Source organism: Bactrocera latifrons, unplaced genomic scaffold (genome assembly GCF_001853355.1).
Source record: "Bactrocera latifrons isolate USDA-ARS-PBARC rearing strain unplaced genomic scaffold, ASM185335v1 scaffold_109, whole genome shotgun sequence".
In the NCBI taxonomy this organism is placed as follows: domain Eukaryota; kingdom Metazoa; phylum Arthropoda; class Insecta; order Diptera; family Tephritidae; genus Bactrocera; species Bactrocera latifrons.
This window is the reverse complement of record NW_017534508.1, coordinates 155,249-172,093: the sequence shown is the minus strand read 5'-3', so window position 1 is coordinate 172,093 and position 16,845 is coordinate 155,249. Positions and strand designations below refer to the sequence as shown.

At 37.4% G+C, this 16,845-nt stretch overlaps 1 protein-coding gene across 4 annotated transcripts; it reads left to right on the top strand.

The window, feature by feature from the left end:
- The first annotated feature begins 1,449 nt into the window (after positions 1–1,449).
- On the top strand, positions 1,450–16,826 carry LOC108971799 (ethanolaminephosphotransferase 1). Of its 4 annotated transcripts, none has more exons than XM_018938105.1 (10): positions 1,450–1,718; positions 4,424–4,678; positions 10,866–10,934; positions 11,374–11,557; positions 12,080–12,336; positions 12,783–12,940; positions 13,064–13,244; positions 13,918–14,127; positions 14,298–14,339; positions 16,718–16,826. In XM_018938105.1, the coding sequence occupies exons 2-10, from the start codon at positions 4,622–4,624 to the stop codon at positions 16,793–16,795; spliced, it is 1,236 nt and encodes a 411-aa protein (XP_018793650.1). In that variant the 5' UTR covers positions 1,450–1,718; positions 4,424–4,621; the 3' UTR covers positions 16,796–16,826. The 4 variants fall into 4 exon arrangements, with proteins under 4 accessions (XP_018793650.1, XP_018793642.1, XP_018793632.1 ...); XM_018938097.1 differs by having other exon boundaries at positions 14,298–14,405; XM_018938087.1 differs by lacking the exon at positions 16,718–16,826 and having other exon boundaries at positions 4,430–4,678; positions 14,298–15,016.
- The last annotated feature ends 19 nt before the right edge of the window (positions 16,827–16,845 follow it).

Genomic DNA, 16,845 nt, shown 5'->3' with positions numbered 1-16,845 from the left:
AGAACAGACTATGGAGTAGTCGCCGAGTGATTTAGATGTTGGGTACAAAAACTGATGCTAGCTAAAAATAGAGCATATATAAATTTACATACATATATATATTTACGCACATAGTGAGCTTTATATGCAAATTATAGCTTTTTGTAAGCGTGTATTTATTTTTTATTTTTATATATATTGTGTTTTTGTTTTTTGCAGCATCCCTAGCCTGATAACCTCTGAGAGGCAACAGTTTACATTAAAGTAAATACAAATATAAATTATCATATGATTGTGACAGGCACGAAAACTCTTGTTGCTCATTATCAGCAATTGCCGCTTTGATGGTGCTCAACATGTTCAGAGAGAGCAACTCGCTGCGGTCAACTTGTTGTTATGCTATTTTATAAAAAAAATTTATCAAAATTGTATGCGTTTCGTTCACGCGACAGTAAAAGCGCTGTTGCATTCGAGAACTGAGATGAGCGAGAACTCAAAACGTGTTGGGGGGTAAACCCTCCTTTCATCGCTGCCTAAACTCGAGGTGCCGCAATTAAAGTTGCTCTATCTGAACCCGGTCTAAATTTATATACATACATGCATATACACATATATATCTATATATATATCACACAATTGTTTATATGTGCTAAAGAGTTACAATTTCATTGATAAGACTCGCGTACTATAAATGGGTACTGTATACATATACACATGTATGGTTGTTATGTTCTGTTACTGCTCACATGCCGAAGCAGAGTAAAATGCCGCCCCTAAGTGGTAACAACAACCCTGAAACACAGCAAATCATGCGAGGAAAAGTAAAATTGTTCGAGCAAATTTAAAAAAATATTTTTTTTTCAAAAGCTACAGCGCTCAAGAGAGGGACGCAGCGCTGGCAGTGGCGCAAATTATAGCGTGACTGTAACCGCTGTGCCCAGAATATGTATGTGTGTCTGTCGATATGTAAGCACTTAAATTAATAGCAGTAATAGCAGCAATAATAGGCAATAATAATGTGAGTGGAAGCAAACGCTTGCTGATAAAAGTATGTGTTTAAGAAGCAGCAGATCAGCATACTACACATTTGACAACTCGCAGACACATATGCACACGACGCTATATACAAGAAAATATTGAATGCGAAATTACAGCAAAGGCAGAAGACTGCACGCGCGAAAGAAGCTATTGTCATTGTTGGCGACGTCAAAGACAAAGCAGCGATTGGAGGCCGCATGGACTGAGTACGATTGGGGTTTTCACTTCGAGACAGTCAGTCGGAAGTTCATTCATACATACATTATGTTCATACACGCACACACGTACACATATGTCAACATATGTACAAGCGTGTGAAGGAATAAGCGCGTCCCAGTGTTGCAGCTCATTTATTGCGCCTTCTGCGTTTGTTTCTCATTTTGCCATTACTTTTGTGCTCTTCTGGCGATTGCCAGTCAGTCTTGAACAAAGCCGCGAGCCGTTAATGTCGATCTCCAGCAGTCGACAGACATCTGCTTTCCGTGCCAGTAGTCAGTGCGTGCGTGTGACTGTATTCGCGTCGTATGGAATGACTGTTGTCCTTTCCTACCTGATACCTCGTGCTTAGTCTTTCTTCTCTACGTCGCGCCATTCTACTCCGTGTCATATTCGTAACTTTTTTTGTTATTGTACAACCGGTCGTCTTATTCTTTGTCAGACATTTGCCGGTTYAAACCGAAAAGGAAGCAGGCAATACACCGGTAAACTAAACTTTAAGAGCGGAATATGTCGCAGTCATATGAACTTTAATGAGAGCGTCGTCGTGTAGAATGTTAACATTTTCCCAGGCGCTTTGTCAATTAAACGAAATTAGCGCATTGTTGTAGTGAAGTTGTGCTAGAAAACAGAAGTGAARAGYAAATTTTCGTAATTTTTGTGAAATACAGTTAAACRAAAGCTTTTAAAAATGAGTTTGCGCTTGCAAATCGGCATCATTTGCCTCACAAACTCGTTGGTTGTTGCTTGACTGACAACAGTAGTTTGTGGCGTTGTTTGCATATGACCTTCATGCAGAGTTATAAACATAAATCTTACACATTTATAAGCACGTAAACACACTTGTACACACTCGTCTGCCATGTCTTACATCAATAAATAAAGCCAACATAATTATCCCCATAAATTGATAGCCGCTCTTGAATGCACCATGTGCACTGCTCAGCTGCTACTCTTGTTTTGCTACTGTTCTGGGTTCGCATTGGTGACAGCGCTTTTTCTGCTTCACTCAAGCGAATTAACAGAAGCACAGTGGTGGCAGACAAAAAGTGCGCCCCACTTGCATTTGCTGCTGACTGCACTTGGGAAACGAGGCTTACAAATATGTGGAAGAATCTGTTGTAACCTGTTTCTTCGAGAAAAATGAAATGACTAAGAGTGCGGATGCTTTCCGAGAGCTTATGGGTTTATAAAAAARGTTTATTCGGCAGAAGCTCAAACGGAGGGTTTCGCGTATGCAGGATTGCTGCGAAAAAGTCGTTTGACTATATATAAGTGTACTATAAGAAGTTGGAAATCTTCTTATAAAGTCAATGGAGCCCACCGTGACCAATGYTAGTTCAAAAAAAGTTTTGTAAATTCAACTATGAACTCAAAAATGATGTCACAAAGGCACATATTTTTCCATCAAACACACTCCATGAAAGTGTYAAAGTCAAACATAATCTTCAATCATTAATGTAGAACTTCAACTAAAATCACACATATTTAATGAAAGTAATAAGCAGATATACTATACATACGAGTATGTACGGGTTCACGGGTGTTTAGTTAGTCGCAAATCATAGTGCATGCTAGCGTCATAAAACACTCGTACGCCATTCCAAAGTTAACTACAGTCATACGCTAGCAGTTTTTCATTAATTATACCCCATAATGCCGGCTGACATACATACGCGTACACAAGTACACTGTTACCCGTAAGTAGCGCAGAGTACACGTAACCCCAAACCCAAGTGTGCGATAAAGACCTTATTTTAAAACCCACTGCAAAGGCGTATCTATGCCGGTTTGTAAATAGTTGTTTTGGTTACCGCGGCTAAAACAGATAAAAGATAATTAAAATACTACTGAGTTTGAAGTAAACAGTAGCAAAAGCTTTACAAATCTTCGCAATATGCCACAGTAGTTTGGTGCCTGCTGTCTCGAGCGCCTAGCAAGTGTACTTGCCCAGCAGCGAAAGACGATAGTAGGAAGGAAAGATACTAGTTATTAACAGGTTTAGAGTCTGAAAGATCGACAAATGTAAATGAGTTTTTAGAGATATTAGTGGTGCTCATTTAATGTCGCAAACTTATGGCATTTATTGCAAACTTCGCGATGTGACAAAATCGCAAAGCAGCTGTTCACTTTTACAAGCTGATTCTTTGAACATTATTATATATCCTAGGTTGTCACGTTGGTAGACTAGTGTGTGATTGTATAATTCAAAGTAAAAATCTGCAAATGAGATCTCGTACGATAAACGCAGCGGCATTCGGCTGACTACTTCGGTGTGTGCTTCCTACTGGTTGTGAGGTGTAACTAGTTGATTTTCCTGCAGGGTATATGGGATTGTTTGCGTGCACACACACACATGCATTGTTGACAAGGCGGAAGATTACCTTATCTACCACCGCAGCTTCAATGTTATGCAATATATATACACACATATGTAGTCGAAGCCGGTCCACATTGTAGGGCGCGAGTTGGGCGCTTTATTGCTTTTGCATTCTCGCGTGGAAAATAACAATTGGCAATTAAATAAAATCATAGAAACGTAAAGAATCACTTACGCAAGAGATGAATGATTCCGGTTTCTTTCAACGCTTCCTCGACAGTTGAGTATGTGTGCGTATAATGAACAGCACGCTCGAGCGGTCTTATCACGACACATTCGTTCGTTCAATGAATTTCACTCCGCTCTGCGTCACCAGCGGGCGGCTGTTGTTGGCGCAAAGTTGTTGTATACGCTAACCATTTCTCCGGTTGGCGCAGGCCATGCAAATGAATATTTTTTGTTTCAGCTTGAAAGTGGCAATAAATGCAGCGGCATTAACAGCCCACGCAGCGCAGCGCCAGCAATAAAAAACGGCGGCAATGACAAAAAGTAAGGCCGTAAGTGCGAAAACTAAAAAAGTTGTTGCCGAAGCAATAAAAAGTCTGCTCGTGTGCTTATTTGAGCGTTTGTGTGTGTGTGTGTGCAAATAGTTCTGCAGGAAAGGTTCGTGCAACATATGTGAAGTGAAAAACCTGGCTTTTAAGTTAAAAGTGAAAATTCTGCAATGTTGTTGTAATTCCAGGAGCGAATTCCCAGCGCTCGCGGGAAATATCAAAAGCATAATTCAACAAAAATAGTTAAAATAATAAAAATAATATTAATGCCTCGTTTGAAATTTCAACCTTCGAATGTTTTTGTTTTTTTTTTAAGTTACAGCGTGTTAAAGTGAAGATGTCAAGCGGATTTGCGCGGCTGAAGTTCTAGTAGCATAAAAATAACACTAGGTGACTGTAATAGCATATGTAAAATAATAGAAAACCACAAATTTTTAAGCCTAAAGCAGTCCTCCACATTGAATCAAATACTCTGATAACATTGCGTCCGACGCCGCCACAAAAAGCAGCAACCATGTTTGGCATTAAATATTTAACAGAGTCCCATTTAAAGGGCTTCGATCGATATAAGGTAAGTTCAGGCAATTTTGCGGTTACATAAGTGCCATTATTTTAATAATAAATCAAATAATTTTTTAAATATTTATTTGGAAATTAAGTTATTTGATAACAGATTCAATTACTTGAAATTATAATTTTCATTGAAGGCAGTGATTTTATTGAACAATGTCATATATCGTCAGTTAAAATGCAAAACAACGTGTCATAAAAAAATTGAAAATCACTATCAGATATAATAACCTATATATAACTCAAAACTCAAATGAGTGGCGGATAACAAATATATTGGTTAGTCGAAAAAGTCTTTTCGTATTTTGTCAATAAATGTCGTTGCAGTCGTATATCTCCAGTGTTATTAATCACATTGTATCACGCCATATAGTGAGATCTTAAGCTTCACTTATAAACAAAACAAAATAAATTCGGGGAAGTTGATAAAGAGATATAGTTGTTGAAAAATTAGTTAAAAAAGAAATTCGCTATATTTTGAACTTTTTGTATAAAAAAGGGAAAAATGCCACGCAAGTCACCAACGAAATTTGTGTAGTTTACGGAGACAATGCTGTATTAGTTCGAGTAGCACAACAATGGTTCGTTCGCTTCCGCTCTGGAAATTTCAATGTGAAATATTCACTTCGCTCTGGTCGACCTATGATTGAAAAAGTCGTTGAACTTAAGGAAAATATTGACCAGAACCGTCACATAAGCAACCATAATATCGCTAAGGAACTTAGCATTCATCATCTAATGGTTTTGAATCATTTTAAAAAGGCTGATTACAAAAAGAAGCTCGATGTTTGGGTACTATGTGAATTGGCTGTGAACAATTTAATGGACGGAATTAACATCTGGGATTCTTTGCTGAAACGAAATGAAATCGAACCATTTCTGAAGCGAATGGTAACCGAAGACGAAAAGTAAATTCAATACGACAATAATCTACGAAAAAGATCATGGTCCAGGCGTGGTGAAGCTTAACAAGGTTGACGCCTCGAAAGGTTGTGCTGAGTGTTTGGTAGGATTTCAAAGTAATCATCCACTATGACTGTTCCAGCCTGGTCGAACGATTGATCCTACATTTTACAGTCAACAACTGATGATATTGAAGTAAGCTATCTAAAAAAAGTGGCCAGAACTGATCAGCAGAAAGAGCTTCGTCTTCCATCAGGACAACGCTAGACCACACACATCTTTGAWGRCTCGGCAAAAACTGGGAGAGCTTGGCTGGGAAGTTTTAATGCATCCACCATTTAGCCCTGACCTTGCACCATCGGAGTACCATTTCTTTCGGTCTATGCAGAACTCCCTTAATGGAGTAAAGTTGGCTTCAAGAGAACGTGTCACAGTTTTTTGCCGAGAAACCGGAAAAGTTTTACACTGATAAAATAATGTTATTAGCGGAAAAGTGGCAAAAAGTCGTCGACTGAAATGGTACACATAGTTTGATTAGAAATACGAAAAGACTTTTTCGACTATCATACCGTATTTATTCTTAAGATACGGGTCAAGCAATAATCTATATGAGCGATTCTCACAAATCTAAGTTTAGTTGGTATTATTAGCCTCTATATGCATACATATTACATATATATAAATTGATGAATGCGCCATTGCAATTTATTGTTAAAGGCTTGCAACTGCTTACGCACTCATAACATAGTATTTACTTCATTAAATATTTATATTTTTTTATAAACAAAAACCAAAAATAATATATAAAACTTACAGACATAAATAAAGACACACCAACGCAACAAAGAATCAATTATCACCGTTCCATTTAATACGCAATCACGCCACTGAGTTTAGTATTGCCAACTTACTTTGATTGCAATTATTATTTTTTTAATGAGCGTCTGTTACTATGGTAAATAGAAACATAAATTGAAAAACAAATCATATTTTGCATTTATGAAAATGTATATTTTAACAGTGGTCTACTCCAACCTTCTACTTAACCTCTGAATCCTATTAGTAAATCACAATTTTGAGGTACGAACTCTTGACCTTCGAGGCAGAGTAGCAGTTTATGAAACACAAATTTTCTGAAATCAGCATATATGTACAATATCGTATTCTGTTCAATTTGAGGTCTAAGAAATTATCTGGGAAGGTTTTAGTTCACAATTACTCATACGCCATGTTTTCACTTACAATCGATGTTAAGTGCTCACTGTTACTTTCCAAGAATTTTATATAGTACATTTGGCAAACTACATATATGCCACAAGCTATACTTGATCACCGCATCTAATGTAAATATTTGTAGTTGTAATAAATAAATAAAACTTGTTATTTACGTCGGCAGACAGAAAAAATTTGTATGTAAACACGAACAAGAGTAATGGTTAGGTGCACAGGAGAAAATATTGATGCACCTACAATGCTCGCACATATATTTCTGCAGCGCAAATCATGTTTACAACAATTGACAATTACATTTAAATTGATGCATGGTGAACTTGCATGAATGGCAGTACAACAAGCAAATTAGTCGCATCAAAACGTCAAAGGCTGATGGATGAGTGGATTAGCGAGCATATAAATAGCGCTTTAAAGTGCTTAAAAATCGTAAGCCGCACAGCAATGTATGTAGATTTCCTCATAACGCCATTTACCATACTTATAACATACATTTGTATGTATTAGTTGAATATACTTTTATCGCAGCTGGCTTAATCGCACTCAGCCTTTGTTGTATTGGCTTTACAATGAATATGTAAATATATATGTGAGTGACGAAAATAGAATTTACAGCATGTCAACAAATAGACGAATGAATAGTCAAAGTGATAACGCTGCTGTTTGAGGGCCGCTTGTGCACGCTTCAGAGCGCTTATCTACAATTTGCTCATCCGTTCGCTGGCAAAAGTCATTGACCACACACAAGTATAAGCCGAATACTTTTTGCATTTGTGTAACATATGCATGTCCACATACACAGTGTACAATGGGTGTCACATGCTACACTTCCGAAGAAGAGCTTTTCAGCCGCATGACCGACACTCACGTTTCCCAATGAGAGTAAGGCTGCTTTTTATACAAATTCTTCTTCGAAATTTTAATTTAAGGTTAAAAAAAAGCTGGGAAAGGGTTGCACGAGTCTGATACCCATCTAATCTATACTCAAAAAAGAAAATTCCCTTATCGTGTGTGTGAGTATGCGCACGTTTCAGTTGTGTTTGAACATTTCCTTGAGTGACTGCCAGTTTGAAATGTCCATGTACAATTGGCCAGCACAAATATTGAATTGTAAAATAATCGATTTTAAGTGACGTAAAGTAGGCGTTTATTGGTGAAAGTCATTTTCCTCACCCCCTCAAGCTTTTTTGTATACTGCGTGCTGTTAAATACACACCAACTCGCGACAGTGTTCGATATACAATTCCAACCACTGTGAAAACATTGCAACAAATAAATACATATATACATATATACAATATACAATAATAATATTTGATGGAAAGAGAAAATAAATTTTTTGTAGATTTGGTGCAGTTAAAGTCAATAACTTTTTCTGTTGAGTATGTTTTTGTAACAGCGTCTGTTGATTCTCGCCACTGCTTCAACTATTTGGTTTGTGTACTTGCAACACTGTGTGTCCTATTTGATAAAGTGCATGCTGCAGAATAATTTAATTACCTCAAATATATTTTTTCTGCTCATTAGCGTTGCGCTTCACGTTTGACATATGCTACTAATACATATACATTTGTGCACGTACATATATTATATATGCACTTGTTTACAATTAACATATTTAATGAATTAAAATTTGATTAAAGCAATGGTTCTAGTCTTTTATGTAGAAATATGTGCTAAATTCAATTCTAATACAATTAGTTAAGAATAGCAAAAGCTGTGTTCGCTGTAAGCGTTAATGGCAGCTGCACTCGGTCAATAAGTAACTGACTCAGATGTTGAAGATTGCCAATTTTATAGTCAATATTAGAGTTAGTACTTCGAATTACGCAGCCAGTTTTTGATAGTTCTTCAATACCCAGTAATCCCAATGAGATAATTATTCAGTTAAAAAAGTAAAACATTATTTCGAACCGCTTCGCCCATGTGTGGAAAAGTAATGCCCATAGTTTTCTGAGACTTACAAGATGTGATCTAGATAAACTTTCTTTAGAAGCGCAAAACGATCACTCAGCTCTCTTCCTCTTTTTTGTGACTACTACCGTGGGTCCATCTAGGCTGTTCTCTTTCGTGCAGGTAGTTGGTATGCACTTGGTTCTTCCATTAGATGTATGGCCGCCCTCACTTACGTTTTCGACCCATGGGTATCGAGTCAAAGGAGATTTTCGCTGGAACTTCATCTTCTATGCGAATGGCATGGTCCAATCCGTGTATTCGTTGGACTTATAGGCGCTTTATTATATCCATGTCGCCGTATATCTCAGAGAGTTTATGGTTCCATCTCCTTCGACACTTGTCGTTCATGCAGATAGCTGCAAAGTTCTCTCGAGTGCTTTCTCATTTTGGTTCCGTAGTTCTCGCCCCAAAGGTCTTGCGAAGAATAGTTCTCTCGAGTGGTTTTCATCGCCGTATAATAGAACGGGAATAACGAGAGACTTATAGAGCGTAAAAAGATTCTAAAGAATCACGTGTTGGTAACAGTTTTTCGGCGCTTGATCTCTAAGCTTAGGTTATTGGTATAGCTTGTACTGGTTCCGAGATAAACTAAATCCTTAACTCATTTAACAGTTTAACTGTCATCAGTGACGAAGCTTTCAAGACGCGAGGTATCTTTGTGTGTATTTTCGAGGTGCTTTGTCCAGCCCTCGTTTACCGCAATACCAACCTTTTTCGCTTATTTTTCTAGGCTGGAAAAAGATGCACTATATTGCTAAGATACACGATCATCTGCGTACCCCGATGGCATTGTACTTCAAGTACAATGTAGACAGACAATGCGTATCAGGTTCAGACTAGCGGCACGAATCACTTTTTCTAGTATTATATTTAAAAATGCGCAAACCTGTTATCAAACGGTTGAGAGAGTCCCTTTCCGATTTCGACGTAGTTACCCTTACCGTTGCATAACGGTATGAGTTTCGCACGGCTACCATATTTAGACATGGCATCGAATAGGCAGCTCTTATCAGCGTTGCCAAGGCGGCTTTGAATCCGAAACCAAAAAGTGATAAAGGTCGATCTGTTCGTCAAGGGTCTTCTCCAGGATTTGATGTATTGTGAGAATCTAATTTATGGTGGATTTGTCAGATGTAAAATCAAGGTCTAAATTCCTTAAGTCTTTCATACCAGAATTATCCTTATATATAATATTAAGAATGGTGATTCCGTAATATGGAGCACACTGCGGGATCCAATCATCGGGTATGAGTTTATCACTGTGCCGAATTACTGAGCCGAATCGATGTCGAGTAAGATTTATTGGGTGTCAAAAAAGAGTTCTTCCACCAAGTCAAGAAAGCTGCTCATACCTATGTCGTCGTAATGGAAAAAATAGTCAAACTCGGTTCGAACTTTTCCCATCTGGACTTGAACTTTTTTTGAAACGTAAATAGGTCACTCGCCTTCACGGAAGTTCACTTTGCAACCTTCAGAAGGGATGCTAAAAAAGTTGAAGTATCACTGTCGAGCAACAATGGAGATTGATAAAAAAAACGCAATTTTTTCCAATCTTTGCTTTGTGCACACCAAGTTCTTATCAAACCGTATTCGCAGAAAGGCTTCGTTAACGCTACCAAAAACTTCTTTGAACGCATCATAAAAGATTTTTCACACAAAATACTCAGACTGCAGTTATTAATCCATCATTTTTTCACCTTTTCATCTCCAAGCGTTGCTAACTTGCAGCTGGATAGTTCTGTTGTGCTGCCGACAGAGTTCAAAGAAACGAGAACGTATAGCTTCGCTCGCTCGCTTCGGCTTTCCATCAATCCCACTTGAAGTGCGCCTTCACAAACGCTCATACTTGTGTACTAGCAAAAAATTCAATTACTGCCACTAGTCAATAATGTAGCACGCACAAAGTACGGCAGGGATTTATTTAAAAATTAATTGAAACTCGCGGTTTCAGCTGGCACTATTCATGAAAATACAACTACAACTGCATCTTTCCTTTACCATTTCGATTTATAATTATTTCGGCCATTTTAATGACTTCCCCCACCCCTTGGCCGCTGTTTCGTGTATCTTTATGTGTTTTTTTTTTTTTGTGCTTTCAGTATAGCAGCATCGACACCGGCTACATCAGCGTCTATATCATGCATCCGTTCTGGAACTGGTGTGTTCAGGTGAGTTTCACGCGGAGTACACAGCAGCGAGTCGGAAGAGCCTTTGAACGCCACATTCTTTGTGTTCAAGAGTTTGTATAGTGTTTGCATGCGTTGCAAGAGCATGTGAAAGTTTAATAAGCTATGTTGCCTGTGTGTGTATGTTTGTGTGCGCGGGAGTCGCTGCTATTTGAAATGCCTTATTTTTACCGGCCACCGCGTCTAAAACTAAAAACAAAGCACTGCGCCAATTCCCAAACTGAATCCCACATTTCGGGCTGCTTCGGCCACAGTTGCAGGTTTGGTGTCCCGTTGCAAAGGCAAACATGGATTTTTACGAGTTTTGTTTTACAAAATGCAAGTGCTGGCACACAGGCTCACACAACATAAGCACACATAACATAACTCTAACATTTAATCGTGTTTGTACATATGTAAATGGTGAAATGTTTTATTGCAGTTCCTGCCGAAATGGCTAGCACCGAACCTCATCACATTCACCGGCTTCTTGTTGACCGTGGTCAATTTCATTTTAATTGCATATTACGATTGGGACTTTCAGGGCGGCAACCACGAAGTGCACACGGTGCCGCGCTGGGTTTGGTCAGTGGCGGCCATTAATATTTTACTTTACTACAATTTAGGTGAGTATCGCAGCAATGTTGGTCGGTGTGCTGGAGTATGCATACTTGCGTGCGTTTGCCAAATTTTATGATTTTTTGGTAATTATGGGTGGTCGAAAAATTCTTTTCGTATTTTGTCAAGAGGCGTCGTTGCAGTCGTATATCTTCAGTGCTAATAATTACATTATGTCATACCATATAGTGTTGGAAAGGTGATATATTAACCAAAAAAAAAAAATTAAATTAAATTTGTGGAAGTTTAAAAGAAAATAGGTTGAAGTTTGATTAGAATTACGAAAAGAATTTTTCAACTACCCAATATGATGTTATAAGTTGAATGCATTAATTTGCTCACCACTGTAACTCATGTTCTTCGCATATGACTCACTTAAACGTGCCCGGTAATTTGGCAATGGCGCAAAGTTTCAAATTGAGCGCCATACAGTTTGCACAAAATTTTGTTGCATACTTTTTAGCGCCGACCACCTTGTATACGTTTAATGTTCATTTCACCTCTACTCTGCGTCTCTACTTACCCCGCAGATGGCATGGACGGCAAGCAGGCACGGCGCACCGGCACTAGTGGTCCACTGGGCGAGCTCTTCGACCACGGCTTGGACTCCTACTCCGCTGTGCTGATACCGATTTACATGTTTTCGTTGTTTGGCACCAACGATTTGCCGCCGATTCATATGTTCTTCGTTATATGGAATGTTTTTCTTAATTTTTATTTGACACACGTCGAAAAGTACAACACCGGCGTGATGTTCCTGCCATGGGGCTACGACTGCACGATGTGGGTAAGCTTTACGAACAAGAAAAACTGCTGCATATGAATGGTGAATCATCAGCGTAGCGTTGACTGCTATAAGCGCTTAATATAATGCGAGGAAGAAGAGTTTTTATTTTTTCTTTAAAGCGAAGCCATATTCCATAAGAGTAGTTCGCGCTCGCCTTTTACAAATGGAATATGGCTTGGGACTTAAAAGTTGAGCGGTCGGTCTTTGCTGCTGCGTAAGCAGTGTGGCATATTTAATGAACTGATTGTAGGTGCAGTAAACGCTACAAAAAATATAAAACTGTCTGTTCAACTGTTGCCAAGGCAACACTTTGTGTACAACTTCTTCTGCTTTCATGTACTTTTTTTTTTGCTTAAGCCATTACCATTACATAAAGTGCCAGCTAAAAGTTCGCAAAATTATTTACTGCAAATAAAATGACTATTTTTTATAAATTAATTTGACAGGGCGTCAGCTTAATGCTATTCTTCACCACGCTTGTCGGCCCGGAGATTTGGCATGCGCGTCCCTTCTTGGGCCTCAGTATGGCCAACCTATTCGAAATTGTGCTGATTGGTTCGGCCATGGTGAGCAGTCATCCGATCATCATTAAAAATATTTATTTGTAAGTACTGGTCTCTTCCCTCTTTGTCTCTAAAGTCTAAAAATGGTATTTTTCGATCTTTGTACACTCTGTAATAAAAATATCTCAAGTTGTCCACATTCATATGCCCTTTTTCATTCACAGATCATACAAAAATAAAACCGGCAAAATGCGCCCATTCTTGGAGGCGGCGCGCCCACTCTTCCCCTTCTTGTGGCTCTTCGCAATCACAACGTTCTGGTGCTTCTACTCGCGCAACAGCATCATCGATCTGTCGCCGCGCATCATCTTCATACTCTTCGGCACGTTATTTTCCAATATAGCGGTAAGTGCATGCGTCCTTGTTTGCGGTTATGTGCGTGAATGCACACTGTGGCAGCTGCCAAATAATGCCGTCTCGCACATTTGATTGTGGCTTAAAGCTAGTGAAGTGTTAAGGCAAGTACTTGTAAGTGGTAAAGCAAATCGGGGACATGAGAAAAATTTAGTCGAATTGAAATGCAACGCAGGCAGCAAATAACTTGTAGATAGTTGCTTGTAGACTTTTGGTTTGAACCTGAAATATAGTTTCTCAGTTATTTTGTCCAATATTGTATTAAAATCTGTAAGCAAAAGTAAGTGTCATAACTTCAAACTGAAAAATTGAAATATTTTGCTATTTTATTACTTACTATGAGTCTATCGACTTCGTAGCCAAACAATTGCATACTTTTAGGGTTCCAAGCCTAACACCACTAATTTTCCATTGTGTCTCACTCGAAGTGCAATTAATATGACGATCATATTTTTCGATTTAAGCTAGCAATATTGCTTATCGCTTCAGCTGAGTGCCGCTCACGAGTTTAATGACTTCGCTGCCGTGTTGATGGCGAGACAATATATTGCGCTCTATGCGTTTTCAAATATCAGCCACTTGTAACACTTTTAGCCGTCTGGCTTCCCAAAGTTATGTGTGTTCTAATATTTTTATTATTATTTGCTTCGTTTTTCGTTAACAGTGTCGTTTGATAGTGGCGCAAATGTCCGATGTGCGCTGTGACGGCTTCAATCTGCTGCTGTGGCCACTCTTGGCCACTGTGGCGGCCTCCTGTTTCCCCTGGTATGAGCAGCTGCTGGGCAGCGAAATTAGCGAAGACATGGAATGCTGGATCCTGCAAGCCTTAACGATTTTCGTCACCATAGCACATCTGCACTACGGAAAAGGGGTGGTAAGTAGACATTCAAGCATAAAAAATTAAGAAAAATTACTTAAAAATATTCCTTAACTTTCTGTAAAATTTTACATGCTTAAATTTTCATAGACAATTTGAATTTGTTTCTACTAAAGAAATTCTCAAGCTGCTTAGATTATAATCGACTGCATTTAAATTTTTTTCAGGTTTGTGAGATGTGCGATCACTTTAACATTCGTTGTTTCAAAGTAAGAGACACTCCCTATATGCAACACAAAACAGTAACAAATAACCTACCAAAGAACTTAGCAGCGGTAAAAAACTCTCATAACAATCAGCTTAATCAATCAACACAATTAACCGAGTCATTATTGAGTAAACGTTCAGTTAATAACAAAAATGGGCCAATTCAAAGCAATCTGTCATAACTTGAGTAATTAACATCATAACATATTATATTATATAAAATAATACAATTTGTTTTAACGTCACGAATTTATACCCCTTTTCATATGTTATACCATTTAAGATCTCCATTTATTACTAAGCACAAAAGTTGAGGGGCATTTGAGGGTTTCTTAGGTTAAATCTCGAGTTCCATATATATATGTATATAGAGAAAATATGTACGAGTAAATACATATGTATGCAATAAAGCGATTAAATGCCGAAGTTCAATATGATTAGGATATCCGAAAATTAGTTGCCGAATCAAGGTGTTGATGTACGAGTATAACTGCAGGTATATCGTGTCTCAGCTCGTTATTGTCGCGGTTTTTGAGAGCGTTATTAAGTATATATTATGATATTATAAGATTTGTTCAACCTTTTCGACATATCAAGCATTTTCTGGGTCGAATATTATTCAAATCAACTATTATTAAATATTGTATATCGTCACCTAAAACGCAAAATAACGTAACATCACTTTTCATAAGTTTACAAGTGTAAGAAAAGCGATGCAATAGAAACCACTCATATTGAAGCAAAATTTGAGTTTTGGTTATATATTGGTTATGTATGGGTTATTAATTGCTTACATATTGGTTATATAGGTTATAACTGACAACGGAAGCTAAACATTTTATGCTACATATATGTTGCACGATGCAGTGAATCGTAAGCAATAAAAAACTCAGTTTCGATTTTTTTGATGATACGTTGTTTTGCATTTTGGGTGACGGTATGTATTTGTATATATAGAAAATCATCACAAGTTTTGAAAAGTAAGCAGCGTGATAGTTGCTAACAACATAGTTTGTGATTATACATATTTATAAGTGAAGAGCTGGTTGATTTTAGTTTTGATAAGTCTCATAAGCACTAACGAATATTATAGCGGGAAGTTTACAGTATAATTAATACCTGGCTGTACTAACAATAAAAACAATAAAACAACAACGACTATTAATTAGAACATAAGCTAGCATATTGAAGGTGTAGTTAAGATAAATCTGAAAATAAAGTAAGTTGGTAAAAATGTTCGGAATTGGAAAAGATACATAAATGTGTTTTCTACTAAAATTGAAACAGAAAAATTAAACTTTTTTGGCAAAAAAGTGATCCTTATTATATAGACTTCATATATTGCTAGTCATTATAGAAATACATATTTACACAAGCGCAACTCTAAACATATCTAACAAATACTGAAGTCAAATAATAAATATACGAAAATAACTATTTTCAGAACAAAAAATTCTAAGTTTTTCATTGCATGGGTTATTTTGGACATAAGCAAAGACTTGTCGCGCTTCGAAAACAAGCAGCTGCAAGTCAAAAGTGTTTCTGGAAAAGCATGTATGCCCACTGTGGCAAATATTTCCTAGTAATTGCTACCTTTACTGTTTGCTTAACGAATCAGTTATCCTTTATAAAAATATACTAGTTTTCCAGAAATTTTATATTTTCGTCCTTTCTCCATTGCTCATATACATCTGTATATATATATATATGTGCTGTCAATGCGCTATTTTTATTTTTTTTCGCATTTCATAAAATATGCGGCGCTATAATTGCAGCAAACACTAATTGGTTTATGCTTCCGTAATGCTGAAATGAAAATTTAATTATGCTCATAAATAATAAACTCCTTGTTAGATTTCCATTGAAGTGCTCCTTTAATGCATTAACTAGATATATTATATGTGCAGTGTGTTTGTTGCTTGCGTTGATTTATATTAATTAATATTAAACATTTATTTATATTTTAATTGAATTATTCTTATGCAATAACAATAACTTACTTTACGACTCTAGGCAAGCAGATAAATAAAATGAGCCTTGAATGTTGTTTAAAGCTACTAATGTTGCATGCAATACAAAGCCTTAAAGTACTCTAAGAATTCTAGAAAATACTAAAAACATGCTTCATTACTATTAGCTTGAGTATCCGAAATATATATATTAATTGATTCAAGTATAGCCTGCATATTCTTTCTACGTCCTTAGGTTAAGTGTACTATTGCTCAAATAATCCTAGCACGCTATGTTTCTTCACTATAACTCTACTAAATGTACATATTTGCATGCCGACCAAATGGGCGTAGCTCTATAGAGCAACTGAAATTATGAACTCACTCCTCCTGCACACTTTGCTTTTAAATTCGTCTCGAAACTTTTGTAGATTACAAAGCAAATGGAAGCGGCGCATGCGGCGGCCTCGCACGATCATGAACTTCAACGCAACTCAACGCCGGTTTGAGATTACTTTTGCAAGGAAGACAAGTGCCACCGTTGCCCTAACCAAACCAA